Below are 15,641 nucleotides of genomic sequence, written 5' to 3' on the forward strand. Positions count from 1 at the left end.
CTTGGACCTGCGCTATCCGAGTCCTGTTCTGTTGTCCTGACGGATCCCTGGGGTCTTACCCGTGATGACCTCTGCCATAATCTGAAGTCCGCCTGTGGTCGGCGTCTGACATTCTCCTGCTGTGCCTGTGCTACGCCCGTTGCCGTACATGCGTGGATCCGCTGCGCTGCATGACCACCCGCCCATGCGGTCCCCCCTGGTAAGCCCATGCCAGACAACCCTGGACCGCGTCAACCCATGATGACCTCCTGCTTCGCCTGTCAACCTGAGAAGGGTTTCCTTTATGATGTGCATATTCTGGAACCTGGTGTTTCTATGTTTTTGCCTTATTTCAGTAAACTTTATTTTTTTCTTCATACCTGAAGTTGTGCGGTGTCTTTTAGTCCTGCTTATGGCCATCTTGTCCAGAAACTCAGCTGCCACAGACCCCGGTCGCTACCCTTCCCTAGTCCGGGTAGGTCCGGGTCCCCCCTGTGGTCCAGTGGGTCCACATTCCATGACCGCCTGGGACGCATACCCCGTCGTCGTTATAGCTCGACGACATGGGAACGTTGGCTGTAAGCCACGCTGCGTCCGCGATCGTAACACGATGCCAAAGTTGTGACTTTTCATAAGATAGGGACAGTCAGGCTAAAAGATCCTGTTACAATTGTGGCAATTGATTCTTCTGCTATCACCCGGGAGGGAATTTGTTTCATGACTGATACCTTTTCTCTGAAAGTGGGTTCCACTCACGTGGAAAAATTAAGGTGTTTTGATCTAAATAATCTGCAGGCTGGATTGGTACTGGGTATGCCTTGGCTTCAACGCCACAATCCTATGATTGACTGGGTCATGGGGGAGGTCATTCAGTGGGGTTGTATGGCTAGCAGTCTATGTTTTAACTTGACAACTCTTGTCACCTCAGTAAAATCTGTGTCAGTATCGTCTGTCGGTCTGGAAGGTATTCCGGAGTGCCTGAAAGATTTTGAAGGCGTATTTTCCGAAAGTGAGACTGAGGCGCTACCACCACGTAGACCCTTTGATTGTGCCATTAATCTAGTCCCTGGAGCCAAGTTACCCAAGGCTCGCCTGTTCAATTTGTCCGGGCCTGAACGTCTAGCCATGAAGGAGTACATTACCGAGAGTCTCCGCAAAGGGCACATTAGACCTTTGGTTTCACTTGTGGCAGTGGGCTTCTTTTTGTTAAGAAAAAAGATGGTGGTTTGCGGCCGTGCCTCGACTTTGGGGAATTAAACAAAATTACTGTGAAAAATACATACCCTCTCCCCCTAATTCCTGATCTATGTAACCAACTCACCGGGGCCAAGTGGTTCTCTAAATTGGATTTACGTGGGGGATATAACCTTATAAGAGTCCGGGAAGGGGACGAATGGAAAACAACATTCCTGACGACTGAAGGGCTGTTCGAAAACTTGGTTATTCCCTTTGGTCTCACCAACGCTCCTGCTGTATTTCAGAATTTTATTAATGTAATTTTCTCTGATTTGATTGGTCATTTTGTGGTTATCTATTTGGATGACATTTTGGTGTACTCTGTCTCACTGTCAATCTCACTTGCACCATTTGCGGATGGTTCTCATGAGACTGAGGGACAATCATTTGTATGCCAAGTTGGAAAAATGTTCATTTTTCATGCAAGAATTATCCTTTCTGGGTTTGATTGTGTCAGGGGAGGGGTTCTGCATGGATCCTAAGAAGGTCCAGGCTGTTATGGATTGGGTGCAGCCTCATGACTTGAAAGGGTTGCAGCGATTTTTGGGCTTTGCCAACTTCTATAGGAAATTTATTAAGGGCTTCTCACAGGTGATAAAGCCTCTAATGGACCTCACTCTCATGGGAGCTGATGTAAAAAATTGGTCTGTAGCTACAAAAAATTATTTCATGACATTAAAAAAATGCTTTTCTTCAGCCCCTGTATTGGTACAACCCGACCCATCAAGACCTTTTGTCGTGGAGGTCGACGCCTCGGAAGTAGGGGTGGGGGCAGTATTGTCTCAGGGCCCTCCTACCCTTACTAATCTGAGACCTTGCGCCTTCTTCTCTAAAAAATTTTCCTCTGCCGAGAGAAATTACGATGTCGGCAATAGAGAGTTATTGGCGGTAAAGTTGGCTTTTGAAGAATGGAGGCATTTCCTGGAGGGGGCCGCTCATCCCATTACAGTCATCACTGATCACAAAAATTTGGCTTATATCGAGTCTGCCAAGCGATTGACCCCCAGACAGGCTCGGTGGGCGCTTTTTTTCCCCTCGATTTCAGTTTACCATCACATTCCGCCCGGGGATCTAAAAACATCAAGGCTGATGCCTTATCCCGAAACTTTGATTCGGTGTCCCCTCCAGAACCTCCCTCCTCCATTCTTCAGCCAGGAGTAGTGGTGGCCGAAATCTCATCTGAGTTACAGAGAGGGATTTTGGAAGCCCAGGCTCGGGCTCCGGGTGGTAAACCCCCTAGTAAATTGTTTGTACCGGAATGTTTTCGTCTCGGACTTATGCAGGAATTTCACGATTCTATGTTGAGTGCTCATCCTGGGATTGCAGCTACCCGGGGGGCAATTGCGAGGGGTTTCTGCTGGCCCTCTATGGTAACAGATATTAAAAAGTGTGTGACTGCATGTGGGGTGTGCGCTCGTTCTAAAAGTTCTCAGGTCCGGCCGGCCGGGGAGTTGGTGCCTTTGCCAATTCCGGATAGACCATGGACACATTTGTCCATTGATTTTATCACAAATCTTCCTCCTTCCAGGGGCAACTTGGTGATATGGGTGGTGGTGGATAGGTTTTCAAAACAAGCCCAATTTGTACCTCTCCCCGCGTTACCATCTGCTGAAACCCTGGCCCGTTTATTTATTCAGCATATAATTCAGTTGCATGGAGTACCTATGAATGTGGTGTCAGTCAGAGGGGTACAGTTTGTGGCCAGGTTCTGGAGGGCTTTTTGCAAAAAGCTGGGGATTTCGTTGTCCTTCTCCTCTGCCTATCACCCAGAGTCTAATGGACAGACTGAGCGCACGAACCAATCATTGGAGCAGACTCTGAGATGCTTGGCCTCTTCCAGGCAGGAGGACTGGTGTGAGGTATTGCCCATGGCAGAGTTTGCGTTCAATGGTCGTGTGAGCCAATCCACTGGGAAATCTCCCTTGCAGATCAACTATGGGTTTAATCCACATTTTGGAGAGTTTTCCCTCATGGATTCAGGTTGTCCTGGTGCTGAGGATACGACACAACGTCTTAGAATTCTTTGGAGGGAGGTTCAGAGGAATATTTCCAAGGCCCAGGAAAACTATAAGCGGTTTGCTGACAGGAGGAGGGGGTCAGGTCCAGCATTTGCAGTAGGGGAGAAGGTGTGGCTATCCACCCGCAATATCAAGCTTAAGATACCATCTATAAAGCTGGGCCCCAAGTTTACTGGCCCATACAAAGCTGTGGAGGTTGTTAACCTACCGACTGCAGCTGCCCACCTCCTTTAAAATTTCTGATGTCTTCCACAGGTCCCTGTTAAAGCCTGTGGGGACTATGAGAGAGGATTCCTCATCCAATGCTCTGCCAGTGCTGATAGAGGGACAATTGGAGTATGAAGTAGGGTGCGTTGTTGACTCACGGTGGGTGCGCTGTTAAGAGGGGGGTACTGTCATGGTTTGGACAGTGTTCTTGCCCTGCACTCACAGGGTTAAGTGTACGTGGCCTCTTTCTGGATCTGGGAGGAGGTATTTATACTCACTCTTTACCAGGGTTCTCTGTCAGCTATACTGTTGTTCTGATTGTGTGTCTGACCCCCCTGGTGTGCGTGTGCACTGCATTGCTTGTTTGCTTCCCGTGTATGACCCGGTCTGTCCCCTCACTCTGTACTCCGTCTCTTGTTTTGGTATTATTGTCTTTTCCGGTTCTGACCTCCTGGCTTGGCTATCGTTACTCCATTACAGTTTGTCCCTATTGTACCGTCTATTGCCCGTTCTGGTTTTCTGATCTATTGCTACGTCCTGACTATCCATTCTGCCTAACCCTTTGGTACTGTCGTGCTATTTTGTGCTTTGACCCTGGCTTGATCTGGTTTCTGTCTCTGTCTATGCCCCTTGGTAACATTGTCCTGTAGTTACCTTTCTAGGAGTTTTCCTCAGCTCCTAGCTCTCTGGAGTTTAGACCACGCCCTCAGCAGTCACATGCTTCAGGTCCTGTGAGCCTGGAGCATGTATCGTCACCACTGCTGCCCCATTCCACAGATATCTTTGTGCACAGTTTTGTACTCAGGACACACGTACTGGCTCAGTGAGCAGGTGCAGTGCGGTGTTCCTGACAGGAATATTTCCACCGCCCTTGGCCAAGATCTCATTGGGAGTATTTTCCTTCTCCCTTGTGCCAAGATCCAATACAGGATGATCTCTCTCTCTTTCTAACGAAGTGGTGAATCTAAGAAAACAAACAAGAGAACTGCTGTAACTCCAGAATCTGATTGTACAAAGGACCCAACACTAGAGTGGTTAAAACCTTTTTACTTATCCATGGTAATTCATAGGTACACTCATCACTGCTTCTATTTTTTCCCTACCTCTAGGTAGTTCTTCTTGAATGTAACTAATAAGCAACTTATATGCATCATCTACAGGAAGCAATACATCCATTAATAAAGAATATTAGCACCATCTCTTGGATATATACTATATTTTTGTCCACAATGGCTGAATCATGAAAAATGTCTTAAATCTAAATGTAGACATTTACACTGCGAAAAGCACATTATGTGGCAGGCAAGACAGAACATACTGGGGAGATTAAATCACTGAGATAATTTCTTGGCAGATTAATAAAGCTGGCACCATTCATAAAGTTCTCATGTTATTTGTTCCTCTATGCCAGCATGTAAATATGAAAAGTTACAGATTGAAAAGATGGCCAGTAGACATTAATAATCCATATAACAGCTGTCAAATAATTCAGCGGTATATGTGTATATTTGATGACCATTTTAACCCCTTCCCGACATAGACATATTTCGGATCCTAGTTTCAGAAACTGAAATGAACCAGGTCTTGTTCAATCCACCGCTGATTCTATACTGAAATTTCAGAAAAGGGACTCACTCGGTGGGACAATTTTCCATCTACTGTAGTTCTGCACTCTGCCGAGTTGACATGGAACAATGACACGCTCCTGGTCGTCTTCTATGATGGCCTATAAAGTCATGTAAAGGTTGAACTTGCAGGTAGAGACTTGCCATCTTCACTTGAATTCCCCTTGCTACTCACATGGATTTATATTTTGAAAAGTGGTTGCGTGGTTGAGGGAGAAAACCCTGGATTCTTGTATCTCTCCTCTATGAGTGTCTGTAACATCCCCTTCTACTCTGGCCACATCGGAACCTATGGAAATCGGCCAGAGCAGATTAACCCCATCTGAAAGATCCTATCAACTTTCACATGTACTCTGTATTGTGGTGAATGGGATCATTATCACTTCAACTGTTCCAAACTGAAGACCAAACAGATGGAATCTTCTACCCTAGGCGAAGAAAAAGATATCGCTCTAGGATTAACTATTTCCTCCAGTAAAAATACATTTCTCCTACCTATCACTGTTCCTTACAGTTGCTCAGTGTTCTCGGGACAAGTACTTATTCATTCTGGAGCAGCTGAGAAATGTATGGACTACTCTCTGGCCAAAATGCTAAAAATTAACCTCCGCTAATGGCTTTACAATTTCAGGTGGTCATATCCAATTCTGGACAGTGAAGGTAATTCTCCAGATTGCGGCATACAAGTGGGGGACATTTTTTTTTTTTTAGTTTTGCCACTCTCTGATGTACTCATGATTTTGGGACTTCCATGGCTATGGCTTCATGCTCTGGTCACGGAGCACTCACTGGAGTCAATCTTCTTCTTGCAAGATGTGACTGAGCCTGGGTGTATTCTTGCCTCTATGGTTACGGACTCCTTTGAGAGGGGCCCTAAGAGGGGGTAATGGTAATGCACACATTCCGGATCCGTGCTTTGCATCCTGTTCCGCTAAACTCTGCAGTGCTCCAAGTCAGGCTTTTCAGATCGCCTGGCATATGCACATGTGAGCATCAGCCCAGGCCTATACAAGGCTCACTGAGACACACCTTGTGTCTTAGTATTGTATTAAGACTTCTGTGTTGCTTGACCTTGGCTTGCTACTCAGCTTTTCCTGCAGTCCACCTGTTTGCCTGCGGTTTAATGACATCCTTCACTTGCCTGTCTGTGGTTTCATGATGTCCAACACCTGCCTGTGGTTTCCTATGCTGCATCTAAGGGTACCGTTACACTTAGCAATGCACTAGCGATCCCGAGAACGATATGACCCGGTCAGGATCGCTGGTGCATCTCTAAGTGGTTGCTAGTGAGCTGCCAAACAGGCAGATCTCACCAGCGACATAGCAGCGGTCGGCGGTCGCTACTTACCTGTCAGACGAGGCGATGAAGACGTCCTCCCGCCCGCGTCGCTCGTCGCCACAGCAGGAAGCCCAGCAGGAAGCAGACAACGAGAAACGGTCCAGGACGTTCTCGAGTGATCAGCGATAACCAGCGGGGGAGCCGGTCGGAGGTAAGTATCACACATAGCGATATCGCTAGCAATATCGCTGCTGCGTTACAAAACCAGTGATGTTATAGCGATATTGCTGGTGATATGGCTTAGTGTAACGGGCCCTTAACTGATTACGGTTTTCTGTCCCTCAGCTATCCATATCCCGCGTGCCCCACCTAGCTACTAAACCAATGCCCGTGGCCCATGTGCCTACCTGGACCACATCACCTAGTAAGCCTAACACTATCCCATAAGGTCAGTTTTCCCCACAAAAAAAACCAAATCATAGGAAAGCTTCATTGACTGAAAAATGAAAATGTTACTGGTCTCGAAAAATGGTGACATAAGCCAATATTTTTTTTAGGGGTTTCCACTTTTTATTAACACTAAAAAAACCTATATGTTTGGTATAATTGTATTAATACTGACTGGGAGAATCATTTTTTCAAGTCATTTTTACCGACCAGCGAATAACAAAAACAAAACTCAAAAAAAAAATGAAAACAAGGAAAAAATAAATGAAAGTGAAAAAAAAAAAAATTGGCTGGTGAGAAAAGGTTAATGACCCAAATCCCCTTTGCCTAGCCCACATATATATTGAATTTTATTAGGGTCCATAGGAGGGGCAAACACAGACAAAAGAGGGCAACTGTGCTGGTGGCCCCTATAGGCCTAAAAAATATTTTACATGAAATAGATCACAGTATTAATTGTACTGTATGTAAGGGTCCAAAATGGTATTAAAACAGTTTTGATTCCCCAGGTGGAGAAGTTTCCATCTCGATTTCCCTACGACCTGCATATGTAAAAGCACAATATTATCTTTAAGTGGTTTAGTATTCGAGCCCAATATTGGTGTAATTTAGGTTAGTAACGTTAGGTGTACATCATATATTGACTATTCTATGGTTAGGAAATAATCAAAATCCCCTTGACAATCTAGTCATCATATATTTATACATAGCAGAGATTAATCACTTCAATCTTAATCCATTGTGTAGAATTTCATAAATATAATTGGATTTATTGTTACATAAAACCTTTAGTTGTTCCTCATATCTTTCTCATTGCTCATATCTCTTTGTTTTCCACAGAAGTTGTCTCCACCCTCACCTTCAGATGTTGTAATACTAGTGAAACTGTCCTGTCTGATTTCACAATAATAAATTACTATAACTGTCAAGCTGATTTCACAATAATAAATTACTATAATAGTGATAGTAGAAACTTTTGGTAGATTTTATATAAACACAAACATCAATTTTTAACTATAAGGTTGCCTCTAGTACCTTCAATGTTGTTGTGGACCATACGTTTTCCAGAAATTGGTAAAAGTTGGGGAAGTTAGGCATATCAAGACTGTGGTCTTACCGTTTCCAGTATAGTCAAATGAATCTGCTTCATCTGGAGTATCAAGATCGTCTACGTTAATATCAAGTTCATCTGGAGTATCAAGATTGTCATCAGAAAGAATAGACCCCTCACTGTGGTCCAGGGAAAGGTTAATGTTCGGAGCTGTCAACTTTATTTTCCTGGCATGAGATCCATTCAGATCCAATGAATTTGGAGGTTCTAAAAAAATATAAAAAATGACAAGTTCTTGATATTATACTAGATAACCATAACCATACAATGTCATAAGTACTATATGTACTAAATACATTCCTCTTGTGATTGATAATGTAACTTTCAAGCTTTTTATCTTACAGTAGATGTAAAATAAAATGTCTACATACCCCTGTTAAAATGCCAAGTTTTTTTTTTTTTTTTAAAATCATACCAAGAAGAAACATTTTCCACCTTTAATGTTACTTATCATCTCTACAAATCCATTGAGAAACAAACTAAAATCATTTTGAGGAGAAAATAACAATAACAAAACTAAAATAAGGTAGTTTCAAAAGTGTGAACATAGTCTTAGAATTGAGGATGTGGTTGTGTTCAGAATTAGTCAATCACATTTTTAAATTCATGCTAAATAGTAATCAGTACATCGTTTAACTCCTTCATGACATGGCACTGTTCCGCTTTTTCGTTTTCATTTTTTTTCTCCCCGTCTTCCATGAGCCATACCTTTTTTTTAATTTTTCGTTCAATATGGCAGTGTAAGGGCTTGTTTTGTGCGGGACGAGTTGTACTTTGGAACGACACCTTTGATTTTACCACATACTGTACTGGAAAATGGGAAATAAATTCCAAGTGTGTTGAAGTTGCAAAAAAAAATGAAATTTTAAAATGTTTTTTTCTTTTTTATTACACCTCGTTCACTTATGTTAAACCTGACCTGGCAATATGATTTTCCAGGTCAGTATGTAGATAGCACACATGTATAGCATTTGTTTCTTATTTAAGTGGTGAAAAAAAATTGTAAAACATTTTTTGTAAAAATTGTTTTTTACGCCATGAGCAGATGATTTTACTGATACCACTTTGGCGTAGATACGATATTTTGCTGACCTTTCTTTGCATTTTATTGTAGTGCTGCAGTGGCCAAAAACGTAATTCTTTTTTTTTTAAATTCATATATTGAACCATAAACCATAGACAAGTGCACAATAAACATATTGGTACATGACGTTAAGCATAATACAAGATATGCATGTTTCCTATCACATTAAAAAGTAAAGTAAAATGTACACACCAGTTATATGCAAATAAAATAAAGCATAATGCCTATTAAATCACAATGACCTTGTGTTGTTATTCTAGCGATGAAATCTAGCTAACTTCTAAACCATGACTATTTCTACAAGAACAAAAACTAAAACTACTCCGCAGCCTACTTTCACCAAATTAGCTATTTATTACATGACATCTCCACTCTACAGAGTGAGGTGAGAGGAATTCCACCTCTCCCAAATCTTTTCGAATTTATCTGGGCATCCTCTGGTCTGATACAACGTACGTTCATATGGGATAACTGAATTCACTAAATTGACCCAGGATCCAAAAACGTAATTCTGGTGGGTTTATTTTATTTTCTCGTTATCCCAATTACCGGTCAGATTAATTTATTTTGTATTTTGATAGAAAAGACTTTTATGAATGTATCGGTGCCAAATATGTGTATTTTTTCAAAATGTTTTATTTTTAACTGTGTTTTTTAATTTTTTAAAAAACTTTTTCCCACTTTATTTAGTAGTCCCCTTAGGACACTTGAAGATGCCATCATCTGATTGCTTGTGCTAAACATAGCAGTGCATCAGCACTGCTACGCGTAGCTAAAATCACGATCTCATATGAACATCAGCCACAGGCTGGTTTTCACAGGAGGATCATAATGACAGGCATGGGGGTTTTCAGAAGACCCAAGGCTATCATATCAACCCATCAGCGCCCCGAAATCATGTCACGAGGGATGGAATGACATATTCCCTTGTTAGCATGTGTTAAATGCAGCCATCAGAGATTGTCAGCGGGATTTAACAGGCTAACAGCTGTGCGCAGAGCTCCACTCCACCCGCGGCTATTAGAGGCACATGACAGTGGATTAAATTAGGGAAAGATGGAGGCTCAGTGTGCGAGCCCACATGAAAGGTAGGGACACAACACAGATGATTTTTTTTAAAATTTTTTTAGTTGCGTTTTACAGCAAAAAGCATGGACCATAAACAACTTAAAACACAGCAAATGCATCTCATTTTTTGAAAGTTATCAGCCAAAAGGGTACAACAATATTTCCTAGGGATTAGCTATACTATTGAACAATGTGAAGGCTTTTGTTGCATACATTCAATTTACGCTTCTACTAAAACATTTTTTAACTGATAAGATTTAAAGGAAAACTTCACTTTTGAACATTTGACATTTCAGAGTCTAAATTTATATTTGTAGCTAAGCAACTTTGCAAACACATTTCTTATCTTGTACTAATCCTGAGTTATGCCATTTCCTTTTCTTCAGTCATGTAGATAAAGTTAATCTTTTAATAAAAGACAGTTTAGGGTATGTACTTGAGTTTACAAATGCTTTTCTTCCCATACATGCATACATACATAGTGTGGAGACATGGGGGTCAGCGGGTGCTCAAGACCGCTAGCCGAAACCGCATGGACGAGAGATCATCCCACCGAATACCCGCTCTCCTTTTACTGTAGGCATAATACTACTGTTAGGAACGGCGGAACGCACTAAATAAAAATATAAATAAAGTGCGTTCGCCGCTCGGGGTCCACCGTGCAGTAGGTGATATAACCGCTGCTAGATGGTGGCAGACACAATATGGCGATTATGCACACGGGTTAAACTTCACCCGGAGTGTGCAGGACGGGCTCTGTTCACACCCAGAGGTATCGTAACAAAAAACACAAAACACTGAACCTGTTTGTGACACAGGCTTCAGTGTTATGAATGAGTCACTGGAGGAGGAAAAAACAAAAATACAAGCTAAGTCCAGAAAACCGGAGAGGTTGGTAGCTAGCGGATTGCAGACCCCTGATCCTATTCACAACAACTAACAGTAGCCATGGGGTGTTCCTACGGTGGTCCTAGACACCTCGTTCACAGCCGGAGAACTAAATAAACCTAAAGAAAGAAAGGGGAAATCTAAACTGCCCCAGAGCAGACCCCAAAGCAATAGACAGCCCGCAACATGTATTGACGGTGAAAACAGATGAAAACACAAATACAGACAGAAAGACAGGCTGAGCAAACAATGGGGCCCTCACTAACTAGATAGGACAGGAAAGAAAAGCAACTGTCTGCAATCACGCAAAAACCCTGCCAAAAATAATGTCCAACACGTCTGAAAGAAAAGGCCCTGAAGTCACTAGACTTCAAAATCACTATATCAGCACTCAGGTATATTCTGAAAACAGAGCAAAGAGATCAACTGATCAGAGACAAAAACGGAGTTCAGCCAGTCCCAACCAGGGCTGGCTGAACACAAACACTAAGTAAACCAGACAAAATCTCATGGAACAATAGCAGAGCAAAAACTTAGCTTTAGTAGACAGGACTAAACTGGAGGCCAGAGCTCAGAACAGAGAGGATCACCAGCAACCCAGCAGGGCGTCGGCGGCCTTATATCCACTCAGAGATTCCGGATATCCAATCACACTCCACCTGTTCAGATGACAGGCTTTTCACATCCAAATCAATTTCACTACCTCCTTTCACCAGCAGAGGGAGTTCATCGGACATCAAAGGTGAAGGAGAAAATGAGCTCATAACACTTCAGGTAGAATACACACAGGACGGTAAAAGGTCACAAGAGTAGTCCAAGATGGCGGTACTAAATCCTTCTAGACCTACCGTTGTTATCAGAGAATATAGCGTTGCAGCCGCAAATGCTCAAAGGGCTGCTAAAGCAGCACGGCGTGGATACTGCCACTGGATGACACCGCTATTTTGCAAGCGCGATGTCGGACGCTAGCAGCTGTGGTAATGGAACAATAGCGCGCTGGCGCTGGTACTGGTAGTAACTCAATCCCTCACACAGTCGTAATATCAAAGGGTAGGGGTTTCAAATGAGTCACTCACTAGATCATGCATTCATCAACAAAACACACAGCAGCAAGTATGATTATACTAGCGCATGGCGGAATGGCCATGCATGCTTTTTATAGCAGCCGGGACCTTCCGGAAGCTTCCAGACCTCCGAGATGGACCAATGAGATCTGGAGCGGGACCTGAGCATATGACTCCCGATCTCCAATGGGAGACAGTCTCATGAGCATGCTCAGAAGGCATATGGAAGAACTTAGCCTCTGGAGAGATCTGTTGCAAGGCAATCTCTTCTGCAATCTCCTCTGCAGTAGATAATGAGCAGGAGACTGCAGAATGTGAGGGTCTGGATTCCTGCATATTAACTGCAGAAATCTGACTCCTAACATTATCCCCCCCTAGGGCCCCCCTCCCTGAGCCTTCCGACCTACCAACCTACGCCCATCAGTGGCATGGGCCTCAGACCTGTCCGTAGGCAAGTCTGGTGTCCCGGTAGGTGACACAGAAAACCGGGACACACGGAAGGCATCAGGGGTGGCAAGATCGCCAGATTTAAGAAGGGACACACGGGAGACGATGGGAGCAGGAGTTAAAGTGGAACGCCGCCGTGAGTTGGCAGGCGTCGCCACTCTCTGTTTAAAGAGGCTATCCCGAGCACATGTGGCGCATGCCCGAATATACTTTTTAATGTCCCGAACCCTGTGCGGCCACCAATACGACCCAGCCTGGAGTTTCGTGGTCTGCATGTAGCCACAGTGACCATCCGCATTGGATGCGTGTGCCCACGCGAGAAGCTTAGGCTGAAGGCGAGGAGGAACAAAGGTCTCGCCGGGCGGCACAGAATCTGACCATTGTGGGGCGCTGTCAACGTGTAGACGGTGACAACCGTAAATGGAATCTTGTGCCAGATGTGTCTCAAGTATGGCGCGAGACACCTCCATGGGCTCTGGGGGTAGAACCTCTGGCTTGGGCTGCTCCAGAGGCTCAAAAAAATTGGGAGCCGGAGTAACCTTCCGTTTGGATTGAGCACGCTCCATACCGCGCTCCGAAAAACGGAGGTCGATGCGGGTGGAAATAGCAATCAGCTCTTCCAAACTGGCAGGAATCTCTCTGGTAGAGAGAGCATCTTTAATATGCTCCACTAAACCGCTCCAAAACACAGGGATGAGAGCCTTATCGGACCACTTCAACTCGGAAGCCAGTGTCCGAAAACGGACGGCATACTGACTAACCGAGAGAGCACCCTGAGTCAAAGCTAGAAGCTGAAGAGAGGTATCATGTGTGACCCGTGGACCGAGGAAGACCTGCTAAATAGCTGTTACAAAGTAAGCAGCCATCCGGACCTTGGGTCACCACGCTCCCATAGTGGCGTAGCCCACTCCAACGCTTTGTCCGACAGCAGGGAAACAATAAACCCCACCTTGGCCCGTTCAGTAGGGAATCGTGCAGCCAGTAACTCCAGCTGAATGGAGCACTGGCTGATGAAACCCCTACAGGAGGCACCATCACCAGAAAATTTATCGGGCAACGGGAGGTGGGTAACTGTTGGCGCAAGGGAGGACATGGACATACGAGAAACCGCGTCAGCAAGTGCCTTTACAGCAGCTTCAGTGGATTGTGCAGCAGAGAGAGCTCTCTCATGAGAGGCCAACCGGCCCTTGAGCTGCCGAATACACTGCAGGAGTTGCTGCTGTTCTGCCATCACTAGCCAGACCCTGGCGCTAGTATAATGTTAGGAACGGCGGAACACACTAAATAAAAATATAAATAAAGTGCGTTCGCCGCTCGGGGTCCACCGTGCAGTAGGTGATATAACTGCTGCTAGATGGTGGCAGAGACAATATGGCGATTATGCACACGGGTTAAACTTCACCCGGAGTGTGCAGGACGGGCTCTGTTCACACCCAGAGGTACCGTAACAAAAAACACAAAACACTGAACCTGTTTGTGACACAGGCTTCAGGTAGAATACACACAGGACGGTAAAAGGTCACAGGAGTAGTCTAAGATGGCGGTACTAAATCCTTCTAGACCTACCGTTGTTATCAGAGAATATAGCGTCGCAGCCGTGAATGCTCAAAGGGCTGCTAAAGCAGCGCAGCGTGGATACTGCCACTGGATGACACCGCTATGGCGCAAGCACGATGTCGGACGCTAGCAGCTGTGGTAATGGAACAATAGCGCGCTGGCGCTGGTACTGGTAGTAACTCAATCCCTCAAACAGTTGTAATATCAAAGGGTAGGGGTTTCAAATGAGTCATTCACCAGATCATGCATCCATCAGCAAACACACAGCAGCAAGTATGACTATACTAGCGCATGGCGGAACGGCCATGCGCGCTTTTTATAGCAGCCGGGACCTTCCGGAAGCTTCCAGACCTCCAAGATGGACCAATGAGATCTGGAGCGGGACCTGAGCACATGACTCCCGATCTCCAATGGGAGACAGTCTCATGAGCATGCTCAGAAGGCAGATGGAAGAACTTAGCCTCTGGAGAGATCTGCTGCAAGGTAATCTCTTCTGCAATCTCCTCTGCAGTAGATAATGAGCAGGAGACTGCAGAATGTGAGGGTCTGGATTCCTGCATATTAACCGCAGAAATCTGACTCCTAACAACTACTCAGGCAACACATGGTGAGGGTAAAATAGTGTGGCTATACTTTATTGAACCACAAAACAGGCTAGTAACACATAGAACAGTCTAAGTACAATAGCGAAGATGGTGCAAAATTACAGTCTCAACCTTACGCTGATTCGCTGGGATAAGAGCTGTGACTTCAGAGCTTCTAGGGCCGACTACCCCACCTGTGGCACACAAAGAATAGGTGACCAAAAGTTTAGGAAGCAGACAGTCCATTGAGGTACAAGGCCAGTTGACAAAGGGTCACAACCTGGCTTCTCCGAACATCTCTATGGAGCCAGGTGACTGGTGGGTCATAGGCTCATATGAGAAAATAATTAGAGTACTGGTGTCAAGACTCTTGGACTCGGGTAGTTTGGTGACCCTGGTAAGGGCCATACTCCCTCACCAGTTGATCCCCGTAAAAATTGTGGGCGTCTGCTGTATTCACGGGCACACCAAGAACTACCCTGTTGCTAGAGCAATTTTAAACAATAAAGTGCCAAAAAAACAAGTTAAGGACTTATATAACTAAAGGGGAGGGAATCATTCAGCAATATATTCATTCAGCAGTTATTTTATTCATTCATTATTTATTTTCACTTTATGATTCATTAGGTCCTTAGTGCGCTGTTTTGCCCAACATTTGTGCTTCTGGAAAAGAGGCAATCGGGAGCGCAGGGCGCATGCACCGTCTCCATGATGGCTCCCATGGCATGCGTTCCACTTACCGCGAACCGGAAGCACCTTTCTTCAGTGCCGGGACAATCATGCATGCGCCGTATTATCGGTACCTCCTGCACACATACGAGCACTTCATTGTATTTCATACACATGCCCACTTGCATTGACTCTACTATTTTGGATTCACACATGCGTAATATGAACAGGATGTGAGTCACATTTGTGGTCAGGTGACTGCATCCTTGATGCACGCCCATCCTTATGTGATCCATCACACTGGGGATATAAAAAGCTGGATGATTCCCTCCCCCAACACACGCCTCCTGAGGAAGATCAACAAAATGTGCGTTGGGG

The 15,641-nt window shown here is 44.6% G+C and overlaps 1 protein-coding gene across 11 annotated transcripts in view; it reads right to left on the reverse strand.

The window, feature by feature from the left end:
• Nucleotides 1–15,641, reverse strand: part of PRUNE2 (prune homolog 2 with BCH domain) — a 289,573-nt gene that overhangs the window by 105,117 nt on the left and 168,815 nt on the right. For all 11 annotated transcript variants that reach the window (XR_012220026.1, XR_012220025.1, XM_073543795.1 and 8 more), the window contains one exon: nucleotides 7,909–8,109. Coding sequence is in view for 9 of the 11 variants with exons in the window: in XM_073543795.1 (XP_073399896.1) it covers nucleotides 7,909–8,109 (201 nt within the window). In the remaining 2 variants the exon portion in view is untranslated. The remainder of the gene's footprint in view (nucleotides 1–7,908; nucleotides 8,110–15,641) is intronic.

Source organism: Dendrobates tinctorius, unplaced genomic scaffold, assembly GCF_039654945.1.
Source record: "Dendrobates tinctorius isolate UK_male_01 unplaced genomic scaffold, ASM3965494v1 ptg000134l, whole genome shotgun sequence".
Taxonomy (NCBI): Eukaryota; Metazoa; Chordata; class Amphibia; order Anura; family Dendrobatidae; genus Dendrobates; species Dendrobates tinctorius.